At 43.0% G+C, this 23,778-nt stretch overlaps 1 protein-coding gene across 1 annotated transcript; it reads left to right on the forward strand.

Annotated features, from left to right (window-relative positions):
• The first annotated feature begins 1,044 nt into the window (after positions 1-1,044).
• On the forward strand, positions 1,045-22,718 carry PEDS1 (plasmanylethanolamine desaturase 1). The gene is made up of 6 exons (XM_074888011.1): positions 1,045-1,312; positions 4,587-4,706; positions 15,730-15,821; positions 17,353-17,497; positions 18,134-18,346; positions 21,544-22,718. The coding sequence occupies exons 1-6, from the start codon at positions 1,045-1,047 to the stop codon at positions 21,663-21,665; spliced, it is 960 nt and encodes a 319-aa protein (XP_074744112.1). The 3' UTR covers positions 21,666-22,718.
• Positions 22,719-23,778: the final 1,060 nt, after the last annotated feature.

Below are 23,778 nucleotides of genomic sequence, written 5' to 3' on the forward strand. Positions count from 1 at the left end.
TCAAGTTTTAGGAAATTCCCGGTGGTTTGATGCAACTGGCATTTCTCTTCCAGCTCTCTGGAGGGGGAGCCCGCAGGCTGCAGGCGCAGGTTCAGTGTTTGCCCCTCAGGTAGGTGTGATGTGCTGGGCCCTGATGGTGGTAGGGCTGCAGGGTTGTGCTTTGCTGTCATTTTGGCCTTGCTGTCAAGGCACGGAGAAGCATTTTATTCACCATGGCGGATCGTTTTCAGACCTTTGGATTAAACAGACATTTGGTTTAGTATTTCACCCTCTGTAAATGGATCCATTTGTAATGTTTAAGTGAAATCTGTTTGAAACATTTTAGTGCTAATTTATTTGATGCTCAAATAAATCTGTTGCGGAAATTATTTTTATAACATGATGTAGTACTTAGCTATTGCTAGGGTCTTCTTTTCTTTTTTTTTTTTTCCATATCGGAATGTGTTTATTTGGGTCCAGTGAGAGCATCCGTGCATGGCTTTAACCGCCTCTGTGAAGGAACACGGCCTGGATTACCCGACAGAGGGACCTAAAATGATTTTATTGGCACGGTTACGGTCTTGGGGTGTCACAGCAAACGGGGGGCTCCAGCCGCCTAATTAACGCCGCGCGGCTAATGACTGCCCGCAGCGCCCGCGCGCGCAGAGGGGAGCACGGGGCAGCAGCGCCGCCAGGGGGCGCGCCAGGCACCGGGCGGGGACGGCGGGCAGCGCGGGGGGGGGCAGTGCCGACACCTGCCCACCCAGCGCCCACGGCACCGGCACCGGCACCGGCCCGGCCCGGCCCCGGCCGCCGCCAGCGCCTCCGCCCGGTCCCGCCGCCAGCTGCGGCCCGCGGGGCGGGGCGGGGCGGGGCGCCTCCAGCTGCGCCGCCGACCCTGTCGCCGCCCATTGGCTCCTCCGCGCCGGGCGGCGCTGCCCATTGGCCCGGCGGCGGCGAGAGGCGGGAGATGGCGCCGGGGCGTGGCTGGCCGCGCCCACCGCCCCCCCGCCCCCCCCCCCGCCTCCTCCCCGCCGCAGCGCCGCGGCGCGGCCCCATTTCCCGATGCTGCCGCGGGCCGCAGCGCTGCCGCCGGGCGCCTCGCCGGGGCCTGGGCGCCGCTCGCCGCCGCCCGCCGGCCTCGGGGAGGAGGAGGAGGAGCCGCCGCCGTGGGGCCGGGCCATGGCGAGTGGCGGCGCCGCCGAGAGCGTCCCGCGCCGGGCGGAGGCGGCGGGGCCGCAGGCGGAGGCCGCGGAGGAGCCCGAGGGCGGCAGCCGGCGGTGGGGCGCGCAGCACGCCGGGGCCCGCGAGCTGGCCGAGCTCTACTCCCCAGGTGAGGGCGGGAGATTCCCTGGGCAGGGCCGGCTCCGCTCAGGGCCGGCTCCCCTCGCCCCCCGCCCCGACGGCGGCTCTGAGGCGGCGCGGCTTCAGGGAGCCCCGGAGGAGCGGGGAGGGCGGGGGTCGGGCTGGGCCCTGCCGGGCGAGGCGGCCCGGGGCTGCCGGCGGTGGGATGCCGCGTGCCGCCCGCTCCGCGTCCGTCTGCTGGTCGCCCGCACCTCGGCCTGGGCAGAGCTGGCGAGCGTGGCTACTGAAAGCAGTCTAAGAAACAGGCTGTGCTGCTGGGGGCGAGGTTTTCAAAGTAGAAAGTGCCCAGGATGAGTGCTCTTCCCTTTGAAAACAAACAAAAAGTTAATCTTTCTACCCAAAAGCAGGTGTACAAATTTGGTTGCTAAGCAAGGTGACAGCTGAAGCTTTTGCTGCAGGATATTTATTCAGTGAATTACTCTGAGATCCCCAGTCCTGGCACCTCGGAAAGGGGTGGAGGGATGTTGAGTTTTTGCTTTGGTTTTGCCTTCCTGAGGCTTGCTGGTTGTCAGAGCTCAGTAGTGACAGCAGCTATTTCATTATGCTATGGAAATAACTGTGGACTTCTTACAATATGTCATTTGTTTTTAGCTTGCACTGTGAGCAGTGCTAGGTGTTCTTGCCATTCCCAGTGAATTCGTTTGCAGGTGAAGGATTAAGAAAGGGCAGACATGTTTTCAGCATCTTGCTGTTTCCAGCAGGTCAGCTGAACAGCTTAGCTTGCACATTCAAGGCAATTACTGGAAAAGCAGGTGTTCGTACTTGGGCAGAGCCAAGTAATGATAAGAAAATAAAATCATTCATTAGTTTGCCAGTTTTCTAGACTGTTCAGGGTGAGTCTGCCTGTTTCAGCTTGTATCGGTCACCTCTTCCTTGCCTTGAGATAAGGTGGTGTGTGACGTCTTTCAGCTGGTCTAGATACGCAGTTCTGATCCAGGCAGTGACTGATTCCTGTGCTTTGCAGAAAAGCAGTAACTAACTTCACTACTGCACTGTGCTCTTACTCATAAGGAAAAGATTTTCTTCCCCAAACAACTTGCTACCCCTCTCTTTAGCTGTAGATGGAAGTTCCTGGGAAGTCCGAAGTAGTGTATGTAGAGTGGTATCTATCAGCAGTGAGCTGTGATATTAGATATGCAATTTTTTTCTGGTGTTACATAAATAACTTGCATAAACAACGTCAGAATATGTGTTAACAGTGGAAGCACATGATGTTGAACTACTGAATTCTTAAGAATGGGGATTACGTATAATTGTGCAGAGTGCATATGACTCTGGAGTATTTCCATGATTTCTTTAAGCGTATACTTTGTGGCTTTGGCACCTTATTCCTCCGTGCAGGACATACTTTTAAATTCGAGTGCTCTTTAAACCCAAGTTATTGGTGCTGACTCCACTCCTTCGTCTGATTTGCTTCCCGGTCTGTCCAGAGCTGGGCTGCGTTTCTGGACTCGGATATCACCGGACAGTCGTCTTGGGATCCATGTGTTCAGAGTACAGTGGTGTTTGCATAGACTGAACTCACGGGACTTGCTAGTAAGGAGTCTCGGGTTTCCCTGCAGTCAGCTAATTGTTCCATGAGGATCTACCCACTTAGCTCCTCTAATCAGGGTGTGGTTTTCTTATGCAGGAAGTGAGTGTTAATTAACTCTTGCTTTCATTACTCCAGGGATCTCTTTATAGAATCTCCCACATTGTGACCTGATGCAGTCTTGAGAAATATGCTTGTTCTTGTGTCTTAATTGAATTTTACGATTCTGTTCTCTGCTACTGCAGAGGATGTTAATTTATATACTCACGGCCTTTCTAGAACAAAATTCTGAACGGTAAAAGTCTTTATTCCTGCTTCTTTAAAATATTGCATTGTAGGCACATTGGAGATAATACCAATCCTCCTTTGATGTTCCTAGTTTCCTTTTCATTTCATGGTATAGTTGAGAAGGACTTGATTTAGCATTTAGGAGGAGATATTTGATCAGGCAGTAGGTCAACATAGAGGAGTAGTAGGAAAGAAGCTGTTGTCCTGAACACATGCCAGACATGTGAGTGTTGCCTCTGCTCCTGTGAGAGGATGTGCGCCTCGCGTGAAGTCCTTACTGATTGTTCCTCTGCGTGTTGCTTTGCCTCAAACTCAAGTGGTGCAAAGTATGTAAGGCTGCAGGAGGGAGCGGGGAGTGGGCTGCAGGGTTAACTGCTCTGGGAAGCCCTGGGCAAGAGACAGCTGTGCTGACTGCCCCCCTAAAATTGGTGAAGACTGACCTCTCTGCTCCTGAGCATGTTAAGAGCTAACTACAGCCAGGGCCCTTCTGGGCCAAGGTGGCAGCTCAGGTCATCTTCTTGGATTCAGGCGTTAAAGGTCTGTTCCTGATGCCTTAATCCCTGCAGGTCTTGCATCGAGCGTTCTCTTGCTCTCTGCATCAGTGCCTGGAGAGGATGCAGCAGTGATTGACAGGCAGAAGCTTTCTGCTGCTAATCTGAATATTCAAAGTGTTACTATACTCTGATGTGTCTGTTCTCTTTTTATAGGCAATAAATGAGGTTTTTGTAGTGGTATGAAGTAGTACAGCAAAGTACAAGAGAGAATTTGTGCCAGTTCTTTCTTGTTGCTTATTCTGTCTCTTGTCATCTCAGAATGGCTGAGAGGTCATAGCCTTCTGCCTGCAAGCAGGAGGGCAAAGGCAAGACTGCAGGAGTTAAGTAAGCAAGCTTAAGAAGTATACTTGCAGTGTTAGGAAAGCAGTTCTAGGGCCACCAAAATACAGGATAGTGCTTTTCCGTGTTAGTATAACAGCTTTATTTACAAGCTCTGAGATTTTGAATATTACAGATCATAAGGTGATTTAACTACCGGTCATCTGAGGCCAGAAATTTGTTCCCAGATTCAACCATACCAGCAACACTGAATATTGAATGAAGTGCAAATTTTAAAAAAAGATGTGATGTGGAGGAATGTTATGCCAGCAACCAGAGGGAAAAGGAAACTGGGACAATGTGAGATGATGTCTGATTTGTCCCTGTTATTTCGGCAAGGGCAGAGGGAAGGGGTTAGTAGTGGAAGGGGAATGTCATTTAACTAAACATGCACCCCTCCTGTGGATAAGTAAGTTTCTGTTTCAATTCGCTGTTAGACAAGTAGAATGAGTCATCCAGGCAGTAGAATAGTCTGTCTGTATTATTTCAGACTTCAAAATGTCATCTTAGGTAGAAGTAAAACATGCTTTTTTTTCCTTTTTTTCCAACAGGAAAGAGACTACAAGAATGGATCTCTGTCATCTTATGCTTCTCTCTGATCGGTTTCAATTTTTACAATCTTCTCTTCTACTTGCGACTGGAACACACGTCCTCTGTTATTGTTGGGATATGTAAGTAGGAACTGTTTGCTGCCGTGAACAAGGCAAGGCTGTTGTAATGCTGGAGACAAATGTGTGATCTTTTAGGCTTGACTTACTGTTAGAAAGGGAGAGGGACGTTTGTGTGTGTGCGCAATTGTAGTGCCTCTGAAACTGAGACAATCTGCAAACATTGTTACTGCTTTCTGTCTTTTATTTCAGTGGCTTCTCAGTGTCTCAAAGGTGAAGTTTTTAATGTAGCTATTTAAATTTGGTGTTCGTATGGAGTCATTGCAGGTATAAGGACTACTGAGAGGAGAAAATAGCTGTCAAGACTGTCAGAGCTGGAAACAAAATACACTGATTGACAAAAATATTTACAAGAACTTTTCAGAAAGCAAAAGCCCAAGAGAAAAAGGTGTTTCAGGCATGAAACTATCTTGATTTCTGGGGATAGATAACTAATGCTTGTGATTGGAAGCGTAGGCAAGCAAGCTCAGTCTTCTGTCTTTACCTTAGATGTGTAGAGGTGTTTAAGTTAGCTGGATCTTGGCAGTGCAGAGCTTGCTGGTCTAGATGCAGTGCGAGTTGGTGATTTCACCTTTTCAGTGGAGGAGAGGAAGAACTAGTAAAGGATTCTAGTTGAATGCTGTACAACTTTACTGATAGAATCGGGAATTGCATGGAATTAGCTGGAGGAAGAACTGGTCTCAGAATGAGCTGGGTGTGAAAAGGGTCTCCACAACGTTCATTACATCATTTAAAGCCTAAACTGGTGTACAACTTGAATGTTACTTAATGCTCAGAGTAAAAAGTATCAGTGTTTACATGAGCTTTGTGTTACTAGAACGGTATCGCGATGCTGTTGCACAGAAACTCTCTTGAGACCGGGCAGAAGAGAGGGCAGTGGCGCAGGCTGAGCTGAAGGGTGATCGTCTGTGACTGACTGGGTCTGTTGGCATTCTCTGGGCAGCAAATGTCACTGATAGTTGTATGGTCATGGGAGGGGACATGGGAAAAGGAGAGGATTAAATTTAGAAATCGGAAGTCAGCTCTGCAGTGCATACCTTTCATAACTTTCTGGTAAACTTCTAATATGGGATAAGGGAGGGAAAAGGATAGTAACTAAGTGTTTCACTGGTCATCTTCTGTACTTGTGGTGCATATTGAATGCAATATTAACTTTTTGTGTTGGCTGTGTATAAATGTTTACTTATTTTTATGTGAATTGCATTGTTGCCTCAAAAGAGAACAAATGGTGTCATTCATTAGAACACCATATAAGCTGGCTACAGGTGTTCAGCTTCTGTGCTTTATAATAAATAACTTTTCTACAAACTGTGAGGTGTTGTTTTAGAAGAGAATGGTACTTGTTCATAATTGCTGTTGTATATTGCTAATGATTTAAAAAAAACCCACAAAACACCACAGTAGATTCAAACAGTGATATATGATAGATGCCTCGATTTTTTGCCAAAGCTGGTAATTCCTGATGTCTGTTTAAAGGTTATTGGCTTTGTGCTGGGGCTAGGGGGGAGCAGTGTCCTCCCACTATGAATCCCACCAGCTCCCTTGGCCTAATTTAGTCTTGCTTACTCCCAGCTGGTGAGGCGGGGGTGTTGGGAGGAATGGAGCACATGGCATGAGAACCGCTCCGTAACGATGAGGACAGATGCAGACAAGAGAATCACCAAGGATGGTTAACCTGTAGTGCAATCTGTCTGCAGCTGGCTTTCATCTCAGAGTTAATATTGATAAAAGCTTGAGTTCTCTGATATCCTGGTTACCAGTTTAACTGATAAAGCAGCCAATTCACTGATAATATTATTTAAGTAGTAGTGAATGATTAAAGTAGCTGAATCTGGATTCTGTGTAAATAAAGTAGTGTGGAAATAACTGATAGTGTGTACAAAAATGAGTGCAATAAAATAGTAAGTGCTGCATGCTATCTTGTTTTGCTGTCTTCCTTCAGTACATTAATTCTCCAGGTAAAGTGTGAATGCTGTTGGTAATTTGCAGTGATGATTAAGTTTTATGGAGTTTTGTGAAACTCCTCTCCATAAATGCCCTGATTCCTAAATACCCCATGCGGTACAAGGGGTAAGGTAGGGAATATTGAGTCACAGACATCGTCAGATGTATTCCCATTGAGAGCTTTCCCGAAGCTTAGGTTGGAATATTGACCTTTGAGTTGAGATCACAAAATAAACATTCTGCTAATGAAGACATAGGTCTAGACCAAGTTCACATCAGGTCCTTGGAAATCTGAAAGTGATCGGTGATCCCATGGGCTGGATCTGATCTGCTGCCCAGACCCGTTCATTAAGATGCGTTGTTGGGACTCTCTGTGTACTCTTATATAAATGTATTTTTTTCTTTTAGGAAGTGGGGAGTAGTTAGAACCTTCTGCGTCATTTCACCTAGCCTAAACCCTGTGTCTGTAATTAACAGCTGTGTTATATCTTCTTTTTTCATGCCTGCCTGACATGGCACATATAACTGTAACATGGGTAACACTGTAAATATCTTAATCTAGAAACTGTTGAGACGAAAAAGATCTGACTCTCCTCTTACCGGCAGTCTGAAAGCACTTACTTCCTTGTGTGATGTGAGCAGGCAGTCTGCTAAGAAATGAACTCACGTGGCATGCTGTCATTTGCTGTGCTGAATCACCTACGGGTACTTGCGTTATGGAGGGAGGGAAGAGCTGCAAGGTGAGAACTTTATGGCGTATTTTAGAATAGCTTTTGAACTGGGTTGTTTTCTGCTGACTAAAGTTGATCTTGCTGGAAAGAAAGAGGCATGTGAGTCTCTTATCTCTGCTAAACCAGCCTGGAAGACAAGACCATTCCCTTCCCCTCCTCACTGTCAAAAAAAAAAGAAAGGAAAAAAGTGGGCAAAGGATGGATTTATTTTGTTGTTGTTTCTATGTTAAATCCAGTCATGGCCTGTTCTGAATATCTTCAGCTGCTGAGGAGTTATGAAAATGTTCCTTTTCGTGCAAGTTGACAATTATGTAGATTTGAATTTGGTATTTTATTTGCATGCATGCATGCACATGGTTAACTGCAGGGCAGCCTTGGTTAGGAGGCTGAGTGTGGTGGAGGTTTAATTATGCCCATTTTTCCAGCTGCAGCTGAACTGTCCCACTGCAGTGGGACACCATCCTAGCAGTACTGCAGAACCAGAGCAGCCTCTGCCACTCTACTAGAAGCCCAGTAGTGCCGGGGACAAGGCTGGCATAGGTATTGCTTGCATGATAAGCAGAAAAGCCTCACCAAAATGTGCAAGATTAGGTTTGAAAGCTCTTACACCTTTAGGTGAGTTTGTGGTGTTCACCATATTATTCAGTACACATGAGTTGTGTGTATATATAGGTGGTATATTAATAGCATCTAGATAAAAAGTTTGACGAGTTACACCGTGGATTCTGGTCTTCATTTTCTTTCCTTCCTCATGTCTTTGTTTAGGGTTTTAAAGCCTTTCTTCCAAATTGGTTGACTTTGTTTCTGACATTTGACTCTTATCTGCAGCCACGTTTCTCCTTAATAGATGTTTATTGCAGTCCTAAAAAAAATTAGTTTGTATTGTAAGCTGTTTATATTCGTAAGAACTGCCCCACGTAGGGCAGATATCTTTAGAAACATCTTGTGACACAACACAAGATACAGTTAATCATTGCTGACTTGAGAGATGGGGAACTAATTCTTTTAAATTGGGTTGAGGTAGATGTTTCATTATTGCAGATGATGTGGGTTAGCCAGAGAGAGAGCATGCAGAAAGAAATTGCTTGGTTCACTTTCAAAATAGAAACTTGTACTGATCAAGGCCCAAAACCTTTTTGTTTCAAGCTTGAGTAGCTCTGCAGAGCTGTGCTTGGTTAGCTGCATTGCAGAGCCAAATGGTGAGTGTGTAATACATAGAAAAGCTCTGGCACACGCTGGAGTAAAAGCACTCTAGAGACCATCGGTGCTTTCTGAAATGGACTGCTGTGCACGTGGATCAGCCGCTTCAAAGTCCTGCTGCCTTACAGCAAGAGACAGGACTATAATGATGTCACCTCACTTTGGATTTACTTTGTACGTTAAAATGAGTTTCCACTTGAAATTTTGATTTAAAAGGTCCTTGAAATTACACTAGGGAAACCTCAGTTAACAAAGGAAAATTACCCTTCAGTGTTGGTCCAAATAAGCCAAATCTTTGCCACCTGCTGTCTCACCCCACCTGAAGTAACTGTCATTACTTCATAGCTGTAGGTAACTTTGTGTTTTCCATCCTAAACTGTATCATCTTTTCAAGATGGTGACTCCACAAGTGGTAGAATCAGTTTTGCCTATTTAATCACATTTTGTTACGCTTTGTATTGCACAAATAAAATTGCACTGCACCAACACAAATTTGTGTTATGCCTTCTGTTGATCCATTTTGTTGTGGTTGTGTGTGTTAACTTGAGAGCTCTAGGCCTTTCTGGCACCAAAGGATCCTGGGGGCTGTTGGTCTTGAAAGTGGAATTATGGAGTACAATTGCTGGTTTGCACTCGGGCGAGTGATGTTGACATCAGTTATCTTCTTCTCAAGCATGCGAGCAGCTGTTCTCGGGCAGGGTGGATGACGGCTGTACCCTGATGGGAGAGCTGAGCCCTTCTCCCTGCCCAGCACTGCTTACCCGGGTAGTGGGTGACACGGCCCCATCTGTGCTTTCCCACTTGTGTGCGGACGTGCTACTGCTCTTTATGTCAGCAGTGGGGACTGGGACAAAGAAAGCTCTGTGTGCTTGCGGAGTTGTCAGGGGCTCTCTTAAAGTTGCAGGGGACTTTGGCTCAAGGATTTAAGAACCGTAGGTCTCAGTGGCCCTGACTCACTCAGCATAGTGCCTCTTGCACTTCAAAACACAAACACATGTTGGAGTGTTGCCCTGATGGAGTGGGTTGTAGTGAGTGGTGACAGAGGGATCAGCTTTGGTGAGAGAGCGCAGGCCTTGAACAAAACCAGCATTATGGCTGCTTACGTCCCGTGCCAGGCAAGTATTCAGGTAGTAGGTCTCCTCTGGGTGCCAACCTGCACGTACAAAACTGCCTCGTGCTCCCGAGAGCTGAGCTCACCCTGCTTGATTCCTGGGAGTGTTTTAAATGGATGATACAGGAGAATTAGTTTGGTCATACTAATGAAAGTACTGGATTATTTTTTTTTTTTTAGTGAGGGAAAATTTGATCTTGGTTTTCATTTAGTATCCATTGTTCTCTGTTCTTTTAATCGCTTTCTTCTGGGATGGCTTAACTGTTTTTTCTAGTAACGCATTTTTTGGGGAAAAGAAGTACACACAATGGTACTTTTCATTTAAGAACCTGAGGCCTAGGTAAAGTTGTCAGGATTAGGTCATGGAAATGTGACGGGTGCTTTGTGAGCACTCCAACAGCTGGAGAAATAGTAGGAATAGCTTGCTTTTTGCTGATAGACTAAAATTAAAGACATGAAAATAAAATTTGGTGGTTCCTATTATTAAATTTATCAGGTAGTGATTCTTAGCGAAGCCATGCTTTGGTAGATGAATATTTGCTTTAGGATCTGCTGCTGTTCAGCTCCAGGGGAGACAGTACCCTGATTCTTTGGGAATCTCCTTTTTCTGGTAGTTTCTGGCTGTGTTGCAAGCTGCATGGTTTCTGCCCAGAGGCTGGCGTTCAGGTCTGTCGCCGTTCGAGGTGAGGCGAGAGGTGTGCCCGGCTCCCAGACAGCATTGCTGGGAGGCAGGGGATTATGTGGCTTTCCCATAGCCGGGAGTGACTGGAGTATACGGCGGAAGGAGAAGGGATGTCTGCTATGAGTAGCATGCCAATCTTGCAAAATAAGCTTGTGTGAGTTAGGATAGGCTCTTCCCATCTCTGGAGTGCATGTAGTATAGGCATGGCTTATTTGAAAACCCAGTTATAATGTAATATAACTACAATATATAATAACATATAATATCCAGGCCCTTTTGTTTAACAGTTCAGCTGTGTTCTCTGCTTACTTGCACTATTAGGTCCAGTTCTACTGAATGTTTCTCAGCTTTAAATAGCCAAAATTGTTAACTCATCTTTTTTGCTTTTAAGCTGCCACACTTTATACTCATTGAAATGTTTAGGGATTATTTTCTTAGCCTCATAACTTGCCATAGTGCCTTTTCTGTACTGAAAGCCACTAAATATGGAATGCAGATGACTAAGGTGATTTATTTTTATAAGCATATAAGTAACAAACAACTATAGCATATTGATTTTTAGAAAATAAAAATTTTTCTGTTGTGGAATTAGCCACTCCCCTGACTCTTTAGAGCTGTAACGTTCAACTAGTTCGTACAGTCACTGATTAAAAATGACTGTAGTTCTCAACAATGTTACACAATAGCATCAAGTTATTTAATAACATCTTATGCTGGTTTTTTTCCTCTCCAGAAACTCTTAACTGAATTTTTACCATAGGTATGAAACTTGATGTACTCTAGTAAGGCTTCTGGGTTACAGTTTGAGAATTATATCTACACAAAGCCAAGCTTATACTTGGCTTTGTAAAATTTTGGTGAGGTACAACTTTTTGTTGCAAATGTGCAAATTAGTTTTATCTCTTGAACAGCTTGTCCCGGACTCATTTGGCTTCCTTCTGCTGGCGCCTGGGAGCAGCTGGGTTGCAGGAAGTGGTGTGTGACTTGCTCACAAGAGAAGCCCTTCGTTAAGGTTGCAAGTTGTAATCTCTCTGTTTGGTACTTAAGCAAGGAAGAGGAGGAGCGGGGGCTTTTTTGTGCCGCAAACCCCTACCTGTTACCTGATTTCTGAACAGAACAGAACACAAGCCAAGGCAAAGCTGTCTTGTGTTGATTGTATGTTTGGACCAGTTGCGGTTCCAGCCCTGCGACCCACGGCCCAGCTGGTGACTTGGCTGTCCGAGTGCCAGCGGTCGGGCTCTGGCATGTCCCCTGACTCAGAGGAGAGGCACTCATTCCCTCGGCCATGTCCCTAGGGTGCTGTGGTGCCTGTGGGCATGCCTGCGCAAAGGATGGCTGGAAAAGAACAGCCGTTCTAGCAAGTGTGTGTGTCAGTCATGTGTTCGGTTATGTTAAAACATCTACTACTGGTTGGAGTTCATTTGTACACCTTTGGGTTCTGTGTATGATAGGCCTTTTTCTTTTCTCCTGATTCAGCAGTCTACTTCCAAAACAAAGAAATCCGAGTGTTTTGAGCAAGTTCTGCAGCTAGCTGAACTGCAATACTTTCTTCTCCTCCTGAATTTTCTAAGTACTCGCCACCTCTTATAAGCCACAGATGGCAGATCCTCCATCCTACCGCTCAGCAGGCTGGAGTAAAACTAATGTGTACAGAGCAATATTTCTCTAATGCTTTACTGATCTTGCTTCTAATCACAGAATCATCTAGGTTGGAAGGGACCTTGAAGATCATCTATATCTATACTGTGGATATTCAGCTTTTTCTGACTTTATGGTTAACTCTTAATTCATGTCCAGGGCTGTCAATCTTATCTCGCCCTCCCAAACCTGATGACAGAGCATCAAGGTCTTATACCACCTTGGGGAAGTAGCTGAACACCTGTGCCTTGGTTTTCCCACTTTAACTAAAGACAGTTCTAGGTATCTGAGAATACGGAGTTAAATTCATTGCCGTCTGATGTGCCTTCTGGGTCTGGAGACAGGATGCAAACAGTGTTACAATGCTAATCATGTACAACCCCTGGTACAGTTTTCACTCTTTTATTACAACTTGTCATACAGCTGCTGAAGAGCGAGCAAGCCCTTCTGCAATACAGATGAAATATAATTTCTGGTATTTAGGGTTTTTTTTCAGATTGTCTTAGTATAATGCACTGCTTCAGGCACCCTTCATTCTTTCCTCTTAGCTTTCTATCAGCTGACATCAAAGTAACATACGAAATATCTATTGAACCGTCAGTATTTTGCCTCTATTTTTGTTGTTCTTCCTGCTGTTACTTCAAGCTCTGATAATGCAGTGTGCTGGAGGCGATGTGGGTTAATAGACAGATTACCTCAGCAAGAATGGTATTTTAGTTGTTGCAAAGTGAAGTGTTGTTGGATATCTTCCCCCTGAATCAAGGCTGTTTGCTCTTTCAGCTGCTAGGTGCAGATCTAAAAGCTATTGTGCTCCACCCTGTCTCACTGGAGCTTGTATGTGTGGTCTGAAACAAAAACAAGTGTACAGAATTTACTGCTTAGAAAAAATAAGCTGTCTTCAGTATACAATAATGTGATACATAAAGGTTGAAGTGTCTCCTGCTGTATTTAAGAGTTTGGGCCAACTAGATCATGGATTCAGCAGTGGGGGTTGGTTTTATAATACCAAAAGCCTTTTGGGGTAGTAGGTGCTACACTAATCCTGATTTTATTTCTTCTCCCTTTATGAAAATGAAGGTGAGGGGAAGGACTGCAGAGGTGAGGGATCAGCTAAGCAAGAGGTAACCATAAGAAGGGATATATCTGAAGTATGCTGTGCTGTGTGCACTGTAGGTAACCGCTGTGCCCTGAAGATAAGGAGAATTTGATCAATAGTAACAGAACAACTTCATCCTCTTTCACATTCTAAAAATTACCTGCTCTTTAGCAACGCTGCTAATGTTACAAGAACTTCATTAAACTGGACTCTCAAGGCAGCTGACGGAAGCATCCTGATTGGAGTAGGAAAATGAGACGAAGTCCAGATCACAACCAGGGTAAATAAAAGTTGTGTGATTTTGTGGGAAAGATGCCCATCGATTGCTTTGTATCCTGGCATATCTCAGATTGCTTTTAAGTTTCTGTGAGAGAGGGAGGAGTAACAGGATGCCTTGGAGCAAGATGAACCAGTATACCAACACTTCTAACTTTTGGTTTGGATTACAAGTGAGTTGGAATTGTCTTGCCTACACATCTTAGCAGGCAGAGGGATACCTGCCCATCACAAAAAGACTCAATACTGTAAATGAGAAGCTGTGCCTGAAGAAGGTCTTCAGACACAGAGATAAATGCTGGCTAGTGGAGGAGAAAGCCAGGGATTCTCTTGGCTTCACAGACATCTGACGAAGAGTTGGTGAGGCAGACAGAGCAAAAAATAAATTTCCTGCATCACCTCTGGTTTTGCAACTCCCTGCTGTTTCTGGTGCAGACTATGTTACAGTGGGTGTCTTCTGTAAACAACCCAATTTTTGTAAATATCAGTGGGGAAAACTAAAGAACTGTGTTCCAGCCACTCTGACCTGGCCCTGTGAGTACTATTCTGGTTTGCGTGGACTCTCAGGCTTCTCTCAGAACTGCCAGACATGCCAGTAGTAAGAGTAGGGAATTGCTAACTGAGCTACTTTGAAACATATGTTTTGAACGCATAATCTTTGTACTTGCTGTAACTCATTTAACAATAGACTGCAAGATCAGTGTATAGTGCTTTAATTGGCGTGAACTTTGTATATGATTTTGAGGGATTTGCACTGAGATCAGATGCTGTCAGTTCTCAGGTATATCGTATTTGCACAGTACACAGTAGCTATTTTGAAATCTGGGTTGTGTTTCTGCTGAATTCTTTTAACCAGACCTGCAGGTAAGAAGCGTGTGCTGCCCTCCCCTTCCAGAGCCTGAATGCTGACTCTGCAGAGAGTCACCAAGTATGCTTGTATACGTGTTCACCAGGTGGTTGATCTCAGAAAAAACAAACAGAAACATCTTTCTGATATTTTTATTAACCTGAAGTGAAAAAGAATCCTGATTTTTAGTCTGGTTCATTCTTTAGCAAATCTAGACTCCATCCAGACCTGGCTAATCTCTCTTGACACCTACTTAGAGCAAGATGTGCAGGTTTGAACTGGTACCTCTTGGAGTCTCTGTTCTTTAAAGGGCAAGGTCTGACAGCCCTAAATCCCTCAAGCTAGAGGTCCCAAGGCAGTATCTCGCTCGTTACTGTAGCCATATTGCTGTGCTGTATGCCACGTTCCCTCTCTGTTAAAAACAAGGGAACTTCTTTGACAGTCTTCTCTGAATTTTCTTCCTCAAAAGCATAAAGAGCCTGGCAGTAGAGCTCAGGCAGGAGCGTGTCTCAAACTGTGTTTGAGACTTCATTACTAAAGGGATTGCAAACCTGGGAGTTGGATGACTTCTGCAGGTGAAGAGTGGGAGGTGTCTGTTAAACACCATCTGACAGATCTATGACTAACTGGAAATATACAGCTCTTCTGATCAAATAACATCTCTTGTCCTTACTCTTAAATGTCAGGATTAGCCAGAAACTTGGATGGATAGATTGTCCAGAACATGAAGGCAAAAATAGGGCTTTGTGCAAAAACTGAAAATCGCCTTCACTTCACTGCAGTTTTAAAGTTACTGTGGTTGGCAGCTAGAAAAATCTTTATACATGCTGCAACAATTTCTGTTTAATGTTGTGTCTAACTTTGTACGCTTGTGGTATTTGCCTACTATGTCCCTCGCAGAGAATCGTTAGCATGGTTTCTGGGGCCTTGCCTATAGCTTTGCAGATGCCACAGTCTTGAAGTTGTTTGATGTTCCAGTCTTATTTTTTAAATAGTATTGCTGTACCCAGGAGTGGCTTCTCGATTAGTGCATATCTGTAGTTACTGAAGTTCAGTGCTTCCTGTTTACAGACGTAAGGGGCCAAGGGAGAAGAGTCTGCAGATATTATTTGTTGGGATGGCTTTAGCTGTTATTTTATAGCCAAATAATCTGTTAAATGCTACTCAGGAAGAGGGTAGGCAGATCCAGGTGATTCAGTTCTAACTTACTAGTATTTTCCGTAACAGCAATTGTAAAGATTTGTCAAGTTCTTCTGTAGGAGATGGGTTAAATACAAAATCTTGCTATAGATTTAATGAAGACTGTAACTGTTCAAATGGTGTCTTGTTAACTTCTTTTTCCTAGTTGCCTGACCTTATGTTTATTCAGATTGGGTAGATCTCATGTGGTTGTAAATATCTAAGAGGTAGATAAACAAGTAAACTTGTTTTACAAGTATAAAATGTGAATACATCAGTAAAAATGCTTGTGTATATCTAACTGTGTCTCTCCTCATTCAAGTTGCAGGAGTTATTACGGCTGACTTCCTATCAGGATTGTTTCACTGGGGAGCTGATACCTGGGGATCTGTGGAGCTACCCATAGTTGGAAAGGTTTGAGATTCTTATCCTTAAGCTTGAAAAAGTTAATAAATACTTTTCTGAAACACTTCCAGTATTCCCAGCTGTGTGGGACAGTGTATATAAGCTGTATCATTCTTGCAGTCTTGCCCATGTAACCAGTGCCCAGCCCCAGAACCCTCCTCCACCAAATGGCATGGTGTATTGCTGGTAAAGTGCCATGTTTACGCTTGGCCTAGGTGACATGTGCAAGGTGACACTGTTCCATTTTATCACCTTGGTTAAGGTTTGCACAGTTTTGCAATACCAGTGTTCACAAACGCTCCTGAGGTACTGTGGGAATGGCCTGTGACCACAAGTGTAGAAGCCTGGCTAGACTAGTGCAGATCTTCCAAAAGGCCAATAAACACAGAGAAGTGGAGAATTCTTCCTGTAGCTAAACTTTCTAAAAACTGTCTTGTAAAACATGAAGATGCTCCAGTAAGAAATCTTCCCAGTTCTCTGTGCTACAGGCCCCTATTGTAAATGTAGTAGTATTAAATGGTGATGACTGAAGATTTACATTTGAGATGTATTTTACATCTGCAGCTACAAATGTCAGATGCTTAACAGAGGGTGCACTGACTTCTATAATAAGCAATAATCTGTTTTTTAAAAAAACCTTCATAGCTACCATTAATTACTCCTCACAGTGCAATATTAGACAAATCTCTTAAAAAAAAAAAGTGTACGGGATATTGTAATTATCCAGAAATACATGAACTAGAACAGCAGGATTAAGACTGTTGGTTTTAGGCTTATTTTTGTTCACCTTCAATAGATTTAGTAGTCCTTGAATCCCTGTATCTCTGGACCATAGCTTAAAAAAAAAAGCACTGCAGGAGACTATGTGCTAAATAAACAAGAGTTCAGAAGATCAGGACACCTTTGCATTAGGCTGTACATGATATATGTGTTAAAGGCAAATAAGTATACTTGTTTTACTGTCTCTGTCCTACCTATCACACTTGCTTTGTCTCCTCTGGGATTGTGTATTCATGTGTGATTCCTATTCCTAGACAAGACTTTCATATAATCTGTTTGACTTACATTGGTTTGTCTAGTCATTTAACTTACATTTAGTCTGTTAATGCTGTCATCTGCAGCCTATACTAAATGTTAGGTTGAATTTTCATTTTGTTTAGTGTTTTCTTGATTTATGCTGCTTAGCAAGTAACTTACATTTTTGAATTTCACAGACTTATTTTGTCTGTGAAATTAGGATGCTGATGCTTTGTTTTTGAAATCTAGAGACTAAAGGTCCTAAGTGAAAATTATGAATAAAACTGAAAAGCAATGGAAAAACTGGGTTTGAGTCTGGGAACTGAATTGCTTTGCAAATTGAAATCAAATTATCTGAAGTGTTGTCATCACAAAAGTTTGAATCTTGCTTACATGCTTAAACTATGGAACTCCCTTAAACTCAGTCATCAGATTTGAATGCAGGGCTTTTCGGGTTTTTTATATTTTTCTTTCCAAGATCATTATTGAGCCGTAGTGTTGTGTTTATCAATTTGTTTTTCAGGCTTTCATCAGACCCTTTAGAGAACATCATATTGACCCCACAGCAATTACCAGACATGATTTTATAGAGACTAATGGAGACAACTGCTTTATGACACTAGTCCCGTTGGCAAACATGGCATACAAATTTGTTTCTCTTTCCCCAGGTAAGCTGTTACTTCTGACATGTGGATTTAGCATTTTAGTTGATATTTAAATGAACGGTTGTGTGAGGCTAGGAGAAATCAACAAATGTGAGATGTGGAAGCATGATGCTCCTGGGAGGAGTGAGGGAAACTTTTTTTTAACTTGCAGGTGGGGCAACTGGAAGGTGAGACAACTACATTCTTTAGGTCAACAGAGAGTCTGTGGCTGAAGTGTCTTGCAAGGAAGCATTACAACTTACAGTAAATACTCTTTTTGTAAAAGGGATCAAACTGTGTGCATATAGGGAAAGTCATTGTTCTAAAGGGTATAAAAATGCTTCATCTCTGTGTAGTTTATTTGCAAACTAAAAGTGTAAGAATTAAAGGATTAATTTAACTTTATAGATGGTAAACTCAGAGTTTAACTTCCTGTTTATGACGAGTTGACAGACATTGGCACTTACCAGCCTGTCTTGTGACTTTCTGGCATTGCTCATGGCTCTCTGGCTCTTGTGACACTTCTGCCAAAGCAGCTTCGTTGAGGCCTTTGTTAGTTCCTGCAGCGCCAGGCAGCTCTGACTGAGCAAGGCATCATTTTCCTAGTAGAAATTTACCTTTTCATAAATGGTATTTAAAGATACATATCTTGTTTTGCAGAGGCATTATATGAAACATGTCCTTGGGAGTGTTATGTCTTTGCCCTTATCATCTTCATAACCATGACGAACCAGATTCACAAGTGGTCTCACACGTACTTTGGTCTTCCACGCTGGGTCATATTTCTACAGGACTGGCATGTTATCCTGCCACGGAAGCATCACAGGATCCATCATGTGTCTCCACACGAGACGTACTTCTGCATTACAACTGGTACTTACACCTGGTTCATACTGCAAGCTCTCTTTAGTAGTCTAGTGCAATTCACCTGGCAAGATGTAATTTAGTGACGGCCTATTCAATACCTAGAAAATGACACGGTGAGGTTAACGGTGCTCTTACCTGCACAAGCTCTTAGCAAAACTATAGTTGTTGTGGTTGCGTAAAAATGTGGGGGGAAGATCCGTTATTGACTACGTCAGGTTGACGCAGTGCTTAGGGATATGGTGGAGTTGAGAACGGACAGTGTTAGGTTAATGGTTGGACTAGATGATCTTCAAGGTCTTTTCCAACCTAGATGATTCTGTGATTCTGTAACTTCCAGCCTGATGGGGCAGTCAGTAGTACTGAGGTCTGATTGCATGATACCTTGGTAATCTCATGCTAGTAATGGATTTTGTTCATTAAAGTCTTAAAGCTGCTACTCCTTCAAAAGACCATATCATCTGCAAGTGCAACTTACCTTGAATGCTCATTTCTAAAGCAAGGCTTCTGGATTTTCAGTATTCATACATTCTGATTTGGGGCAGAGAGAGGAGCAGACAGGCTTGCAGACAACTGACTTTTACATCTATATTCAATTTTATGCCCACTGTACAGGTGGGTATACTCAGTCACCACTGTTGCACAAATCTTGAATAAGCTATCAAGTTAATCAGACAGCTGGAAATAAACCACTCTGGTTCTTCATTCTGTTATTGGTTTTGACAAACAGTTTATGTTGGTTTTGAAACCTCTGCCAAGAAACAAATCTAGTTCTCATGACCAAAATGTCACATAAAAACACGGTACAATTAAGAAGCCTGACGTGACAGATGATGGCAAAAGTCTTACCACCCTAAGAGCTTTTTTCAGTTCTACTATGTCCTCAGAGTTTAAGCCTGACCATTATTATCAGTCTTGGTCTAATTGCTTTTTTTCCTCATTAAAAAAAAAAGCACATGCTTCTGTTCACTCCATGCTTTCTGTAAGTGTTCATACCATACTAGTCTGACATAACACAGCATGATAAATTGTATTCTTGGATTTTCCAGTGGAGCATAGTGTTTCTGCAGCTCTAATTCTTTCTTCTAGGGTAGAAGTGAGGAGGCGTACAGAAATATGCAGTCAATGTGCTATTTAAAAGGGCCTTTGCAGAGTAAAATATTAAAATAAAAAGAAGTCTAGTTATTGTAATGCACTTGTTAGTGACTTGACTTAAGAGTAGATAGCCAAGTCCAAAGAGTAGGCTCGGTTTTGGAGCTGACCTATGTACGTAAAGGTCCGCTGCTGTATCATTGCCAGGGAAGGTGTCGGATAACAGAGCTTTCTGGCATTCCCAATGTTACAGCTTTCAGACTGACTGCCATGTTTAGACACCAGGAAGGAGTCGTCCATTCCTTGAGAGGTGATGGCTGTGTTAATGAGAATTGCATGGACTGACTTCCTAAAGGGCACCAGTATGCAGTGAGTTGAGTGGAGCTGCAGGATCGCAGGTGAGCTAGGAAGGGTCACATCCAACTAGAGAAGGTGGCTGAAAACAGTGCAAAACAGTGCCTGTTTCAGTAGATCATTACAGCTGTGCTTGTGTCTGATTAGGAACCATCTAGCTCTCTAGAAATATGATATTTTTCAGCAGTGAATATCCTGAATGGTATCTCCCTTTAGTATTTCTGTCCTGTAGTAGCTGCACACGTAGTCTAAGACATCACCAGCAAGAGCAGTTCTTTTCCCCGTGCTGGCTGTGCCACCGCTGTAGGGATGGTACTCGGACCCGGCAGAGCTGGCTCTGCAGCAACTTTCTGCTGTTCCAGTCTTGCTCATAGTACCCTAGGTTTCAGCTCTTTCCTCTAACATGAATCACTGCTGCTAGCTCACTGTTTCCATTGTGGTAACAACTTCTTCATTCCTGCCTCTCCTTTGGTTTTGTTTTCTTATGCTTTTTTTCCCTTTTCCAGAAATTTACATGGAGTAAAGTATAATGTGTGCTTACAGAACAGTTCTGTAAGTGTGGGGTAACTAATATAACCCATCTCTTCCTGGTTGTAGGAAAACCTTCTACAGGGAAATAACATTTCCCAGAGATGATTTCTTTTGGTTTTCCTAGTTTTACAATATTTAATAAAACAGAGGCCTAAAGTTACTATACAATATGTAGTTAGGTTGGCATCAAAATACAGTATCAGAAAATCAAGTTAATGTACTAATTAATATCCTAAAGTGAGACATAATAGGCCTCACCCTGAATTCAGAAGTGCTTTAAGCCTGTGTGAGTTCCAGCCTCACAGTCTGTACAGTGCAACATCTCTGCAAAGCATTCAAAATACCCTAAATCTGTAGGCTAGGAAAGATGCATTAAACTCCTGCTGCATGCAGAACATGATTGCCCTTATTGCCACTTTTACTTAAAATGGGAGAAGCCTGTACCGTATCAACCTGTTATGGCCTTTCTGGTCCCTTGGAAGCAGCGGTGCTCTGTTAGCTGGGTTGCACAGCTTTGGGAGTGCTGCTAGCGGTGCTGCCCTTTTAATCCAGGAGGTGTCTAACAGCAGCTATGGTTAAATGCAGCATGGTACTACAACAAGATTTCCTCATCGCAGGCTTCATTAGCAAGCAGTTATGCAAACTTTAATTTTGCCCAGGGAGAGCATAATACATTTAAGTACCTTAAAAATGCAAACTGATGTTGGAACTATCTAAACTTGAGGCTTTATTTAAGAAAAAAATTTGTTCAGTTTGCTGAGCCTTAGTTAGTCGTGTTTAGGTCCCTAACAGAAATCCTGATAAATTTTAAAGTTTTTTTTCCTAGAAACTGTGGCATTGATAATGTATTTGAGATTCAGAGCCATGTTGTGGATATTTACTTTCTTGCTGTACTACCTAATGAGAAACACGGGGAAAAGCCAAGGTGGCTTTGTTTGATGGGGAAACTAATGGGGGGAAACAGCTGAAGTTGTTGGGTTGGGGTTTTTGTTTTGTTGCTTAAATTTCAATACTAAATCTAAGGTACTACTAATGCAAATGTCTTGCTTCTAACACAAATCATTCAACTTGATGGTCCCTTTTCTGATAGCTTTGCAATGGCCATAGAGAATAGTCCACCCCTGAACTCCCCTTACATTTACTTTGTGTTTAATTTAAAGAATGTTGCAAGACATTGAACTTTGGATACTGTGACAAACTAATCCTTTTTTTCCTTTGCAATCACTTAGGTTGGCTGAACTATCCATTAGAGAAGATAAGATTCTGGAGGTGTTTGGAGAACATTATCCAAGCAGTTACTGGAGAGAAGCCAAGAGCAGATGACATGAAATGGGCTCAGAAAATCAAATAACTTTTGCCAGTCTTCTGCAATCCTTAACTTGTTGCCAATGTTGTTTTTTTTAAAAAAAAAAAGCCATCAGCCAAATTCAAGACCTGCAAAGAAATAACAGACTCTAAAGCACAAACTAAAAAGTGCTAACAGACTGTAACGAAAAGAACTAATTCTTAAAACAATACTTGAAATGAAGATGATTACTCTTACTGAGCACCTTTTTGTTTAGCCATGTCTGCTTACATCTTAGAAAATACTTCATCACTGTCTCTCATAAGGCTATCGGGCAGGCCAGAAGGCAGGACAGTCACTCCATTGGTACATGGTGGCGTAGTAAACATGTGTTGTATCAACATTATTTAACACTTCAAAAATAGCTTGTTGCCTAAGACCTATAGGGAGAACGGTGACAACAGTTTGTCACTTCATGTTTGAGTCCAAATACACTGCATGGAAACAGTGTGTCAGAGTAATGGAAGCCTATAAAATCATTGCTGTTCAATGCACTTAGTGATCGATAAACTTAAAGCTCTATCTTCGGCGTCATGTTAAATAATTGATGTAACGTGGAACAGACTTTGAGAATCCCACTCCACCAGTGGGCCACGAATCCTCAAGTGTCTTCAGTTTCCCTTAAAATAAAATTGTTCTACTCTCTACGTGGATTTGAGCAAACTGTTTCTGCATAAGCCTTCAACTTAACAAACCTCTGAGGAGAGGGAGGGCACCCACTACAACACATGCTTGTGTTTGTTCATGTGGAGTGCTCGCTGATGAGTCTTCTGTTAAGTGTTTCCTACCCTGACAATTAATGTTTAAAATAGTTTTAGCATTGGGCACATTGCAAATAGCTGTATTCAAGAGCTCAAGGTATCAAACTTGTAATGTTAGAAGGGAAATGTCAATGATGACTGGTGTTTGGTTTTTTTTGTAAGGTGCTTGCTTGTTTCTGTAAATAATATAAAGCCTTAATCTCTTCTGGTGTAATGGAATAATATTTTAATGTGATGTTTGAATGTATATAATGTATTTATAACAAAGCAGTTGGATAATACTAATCATGTTTGTTAAGTCTTGTTGCCATTCTTCATTCATGCATTGTCAGCACTTTGTCCAAGAACTTGATCACTGGTTTGCAAAATGCTTTGTGCTGTTGCAGCCACCTGAAACACTTTGCAGCCTGTTAAGTCTTGTTTAGGTTGAAGTGATTGTTTGTCAGCCTTGTAGGAGCTTGAGACTGCATTATGCCAGACTTCAACACCTTTCAAGAAGTGAAAGTAATTCTGCTTTGGATGCTAAGGAGTAACTGCTGAGGCGGGGGGGGGAGGGGGGGAAGTTCCCCTATAAACATCCAACAGGCGCTTTATCAAGTTAATGTGATTTGGATCTTGTTTCATTCTTTCCTAAATGAAACCTTACTGATAGTCAAATCTAAGACCATTTTCCCTTCATTGGTTGTAAATTGTGTTGAATTCAAACTGGCTTTTCCTGAAGAGCGTGGTAAGGTGTTTTTGAGTCCTAGGTTTAGACTGCCCTTCATCTCGACTTCTTCAGATATGATGGACCTCAACTTCTGAAAGGGTTGGGACTTGGCGACTCTCCTTAAGTGGAAATTGCTGAATGTGGATGTGCCTGAACTGGGTTCTGCAGATTAAAATCACAGTTGGTATAAAATATTTAACATGTTTAAATAACTCAGATCCTTGGAGAACTTTATATCATTATATGAAACTATTGTCTGTTCTAGTTGCCACAGTCGATATCAGGTCTCTGTGTAGCTTTGACAGTAAAGAATACATCCACTTCAGTAGGAGTCTCAAAATGTATTTAGTTGAAACTGGAGGAGAAGGAGGAATACTCCTTTAATGCTGTTATTGTGGAAGACGGGTGTGTGATTTCATACTGTCTTTGGTGAAAATAGCAGGTTTTCCCATTTTTCTCCCACCCACGCCATCAAAACCCTTGGCAAAGGCGGCCACATATGAGAACACACAGCACTGGGGGGAGCAGTGAGGAGGTTGCAGGCTTAATGAGGGAATATTGCTGCAGGCTGGCAGGTTCTTTGTTAATTATTGCCTGCTTCACCCAGATCTGGGTGTTTAAGAGGTTTGATTCTGTGCCAAACCTGTTG

Source organism: Strix uralensis, chromosome 18 (genome assembly GCF_047716275.1).
Source record: "Strix uralensis isolate ZFMK-TIS-50842 chromosome 18, bStrUra1, whole genome shotgun sequence".
Classification (NCBI taxonomy): domain Eukaryota; kingdom Metazoa; phylum Chordata; class Aves; order Strigiformes; family Strigidae; genus Strix; species Strix uralensis.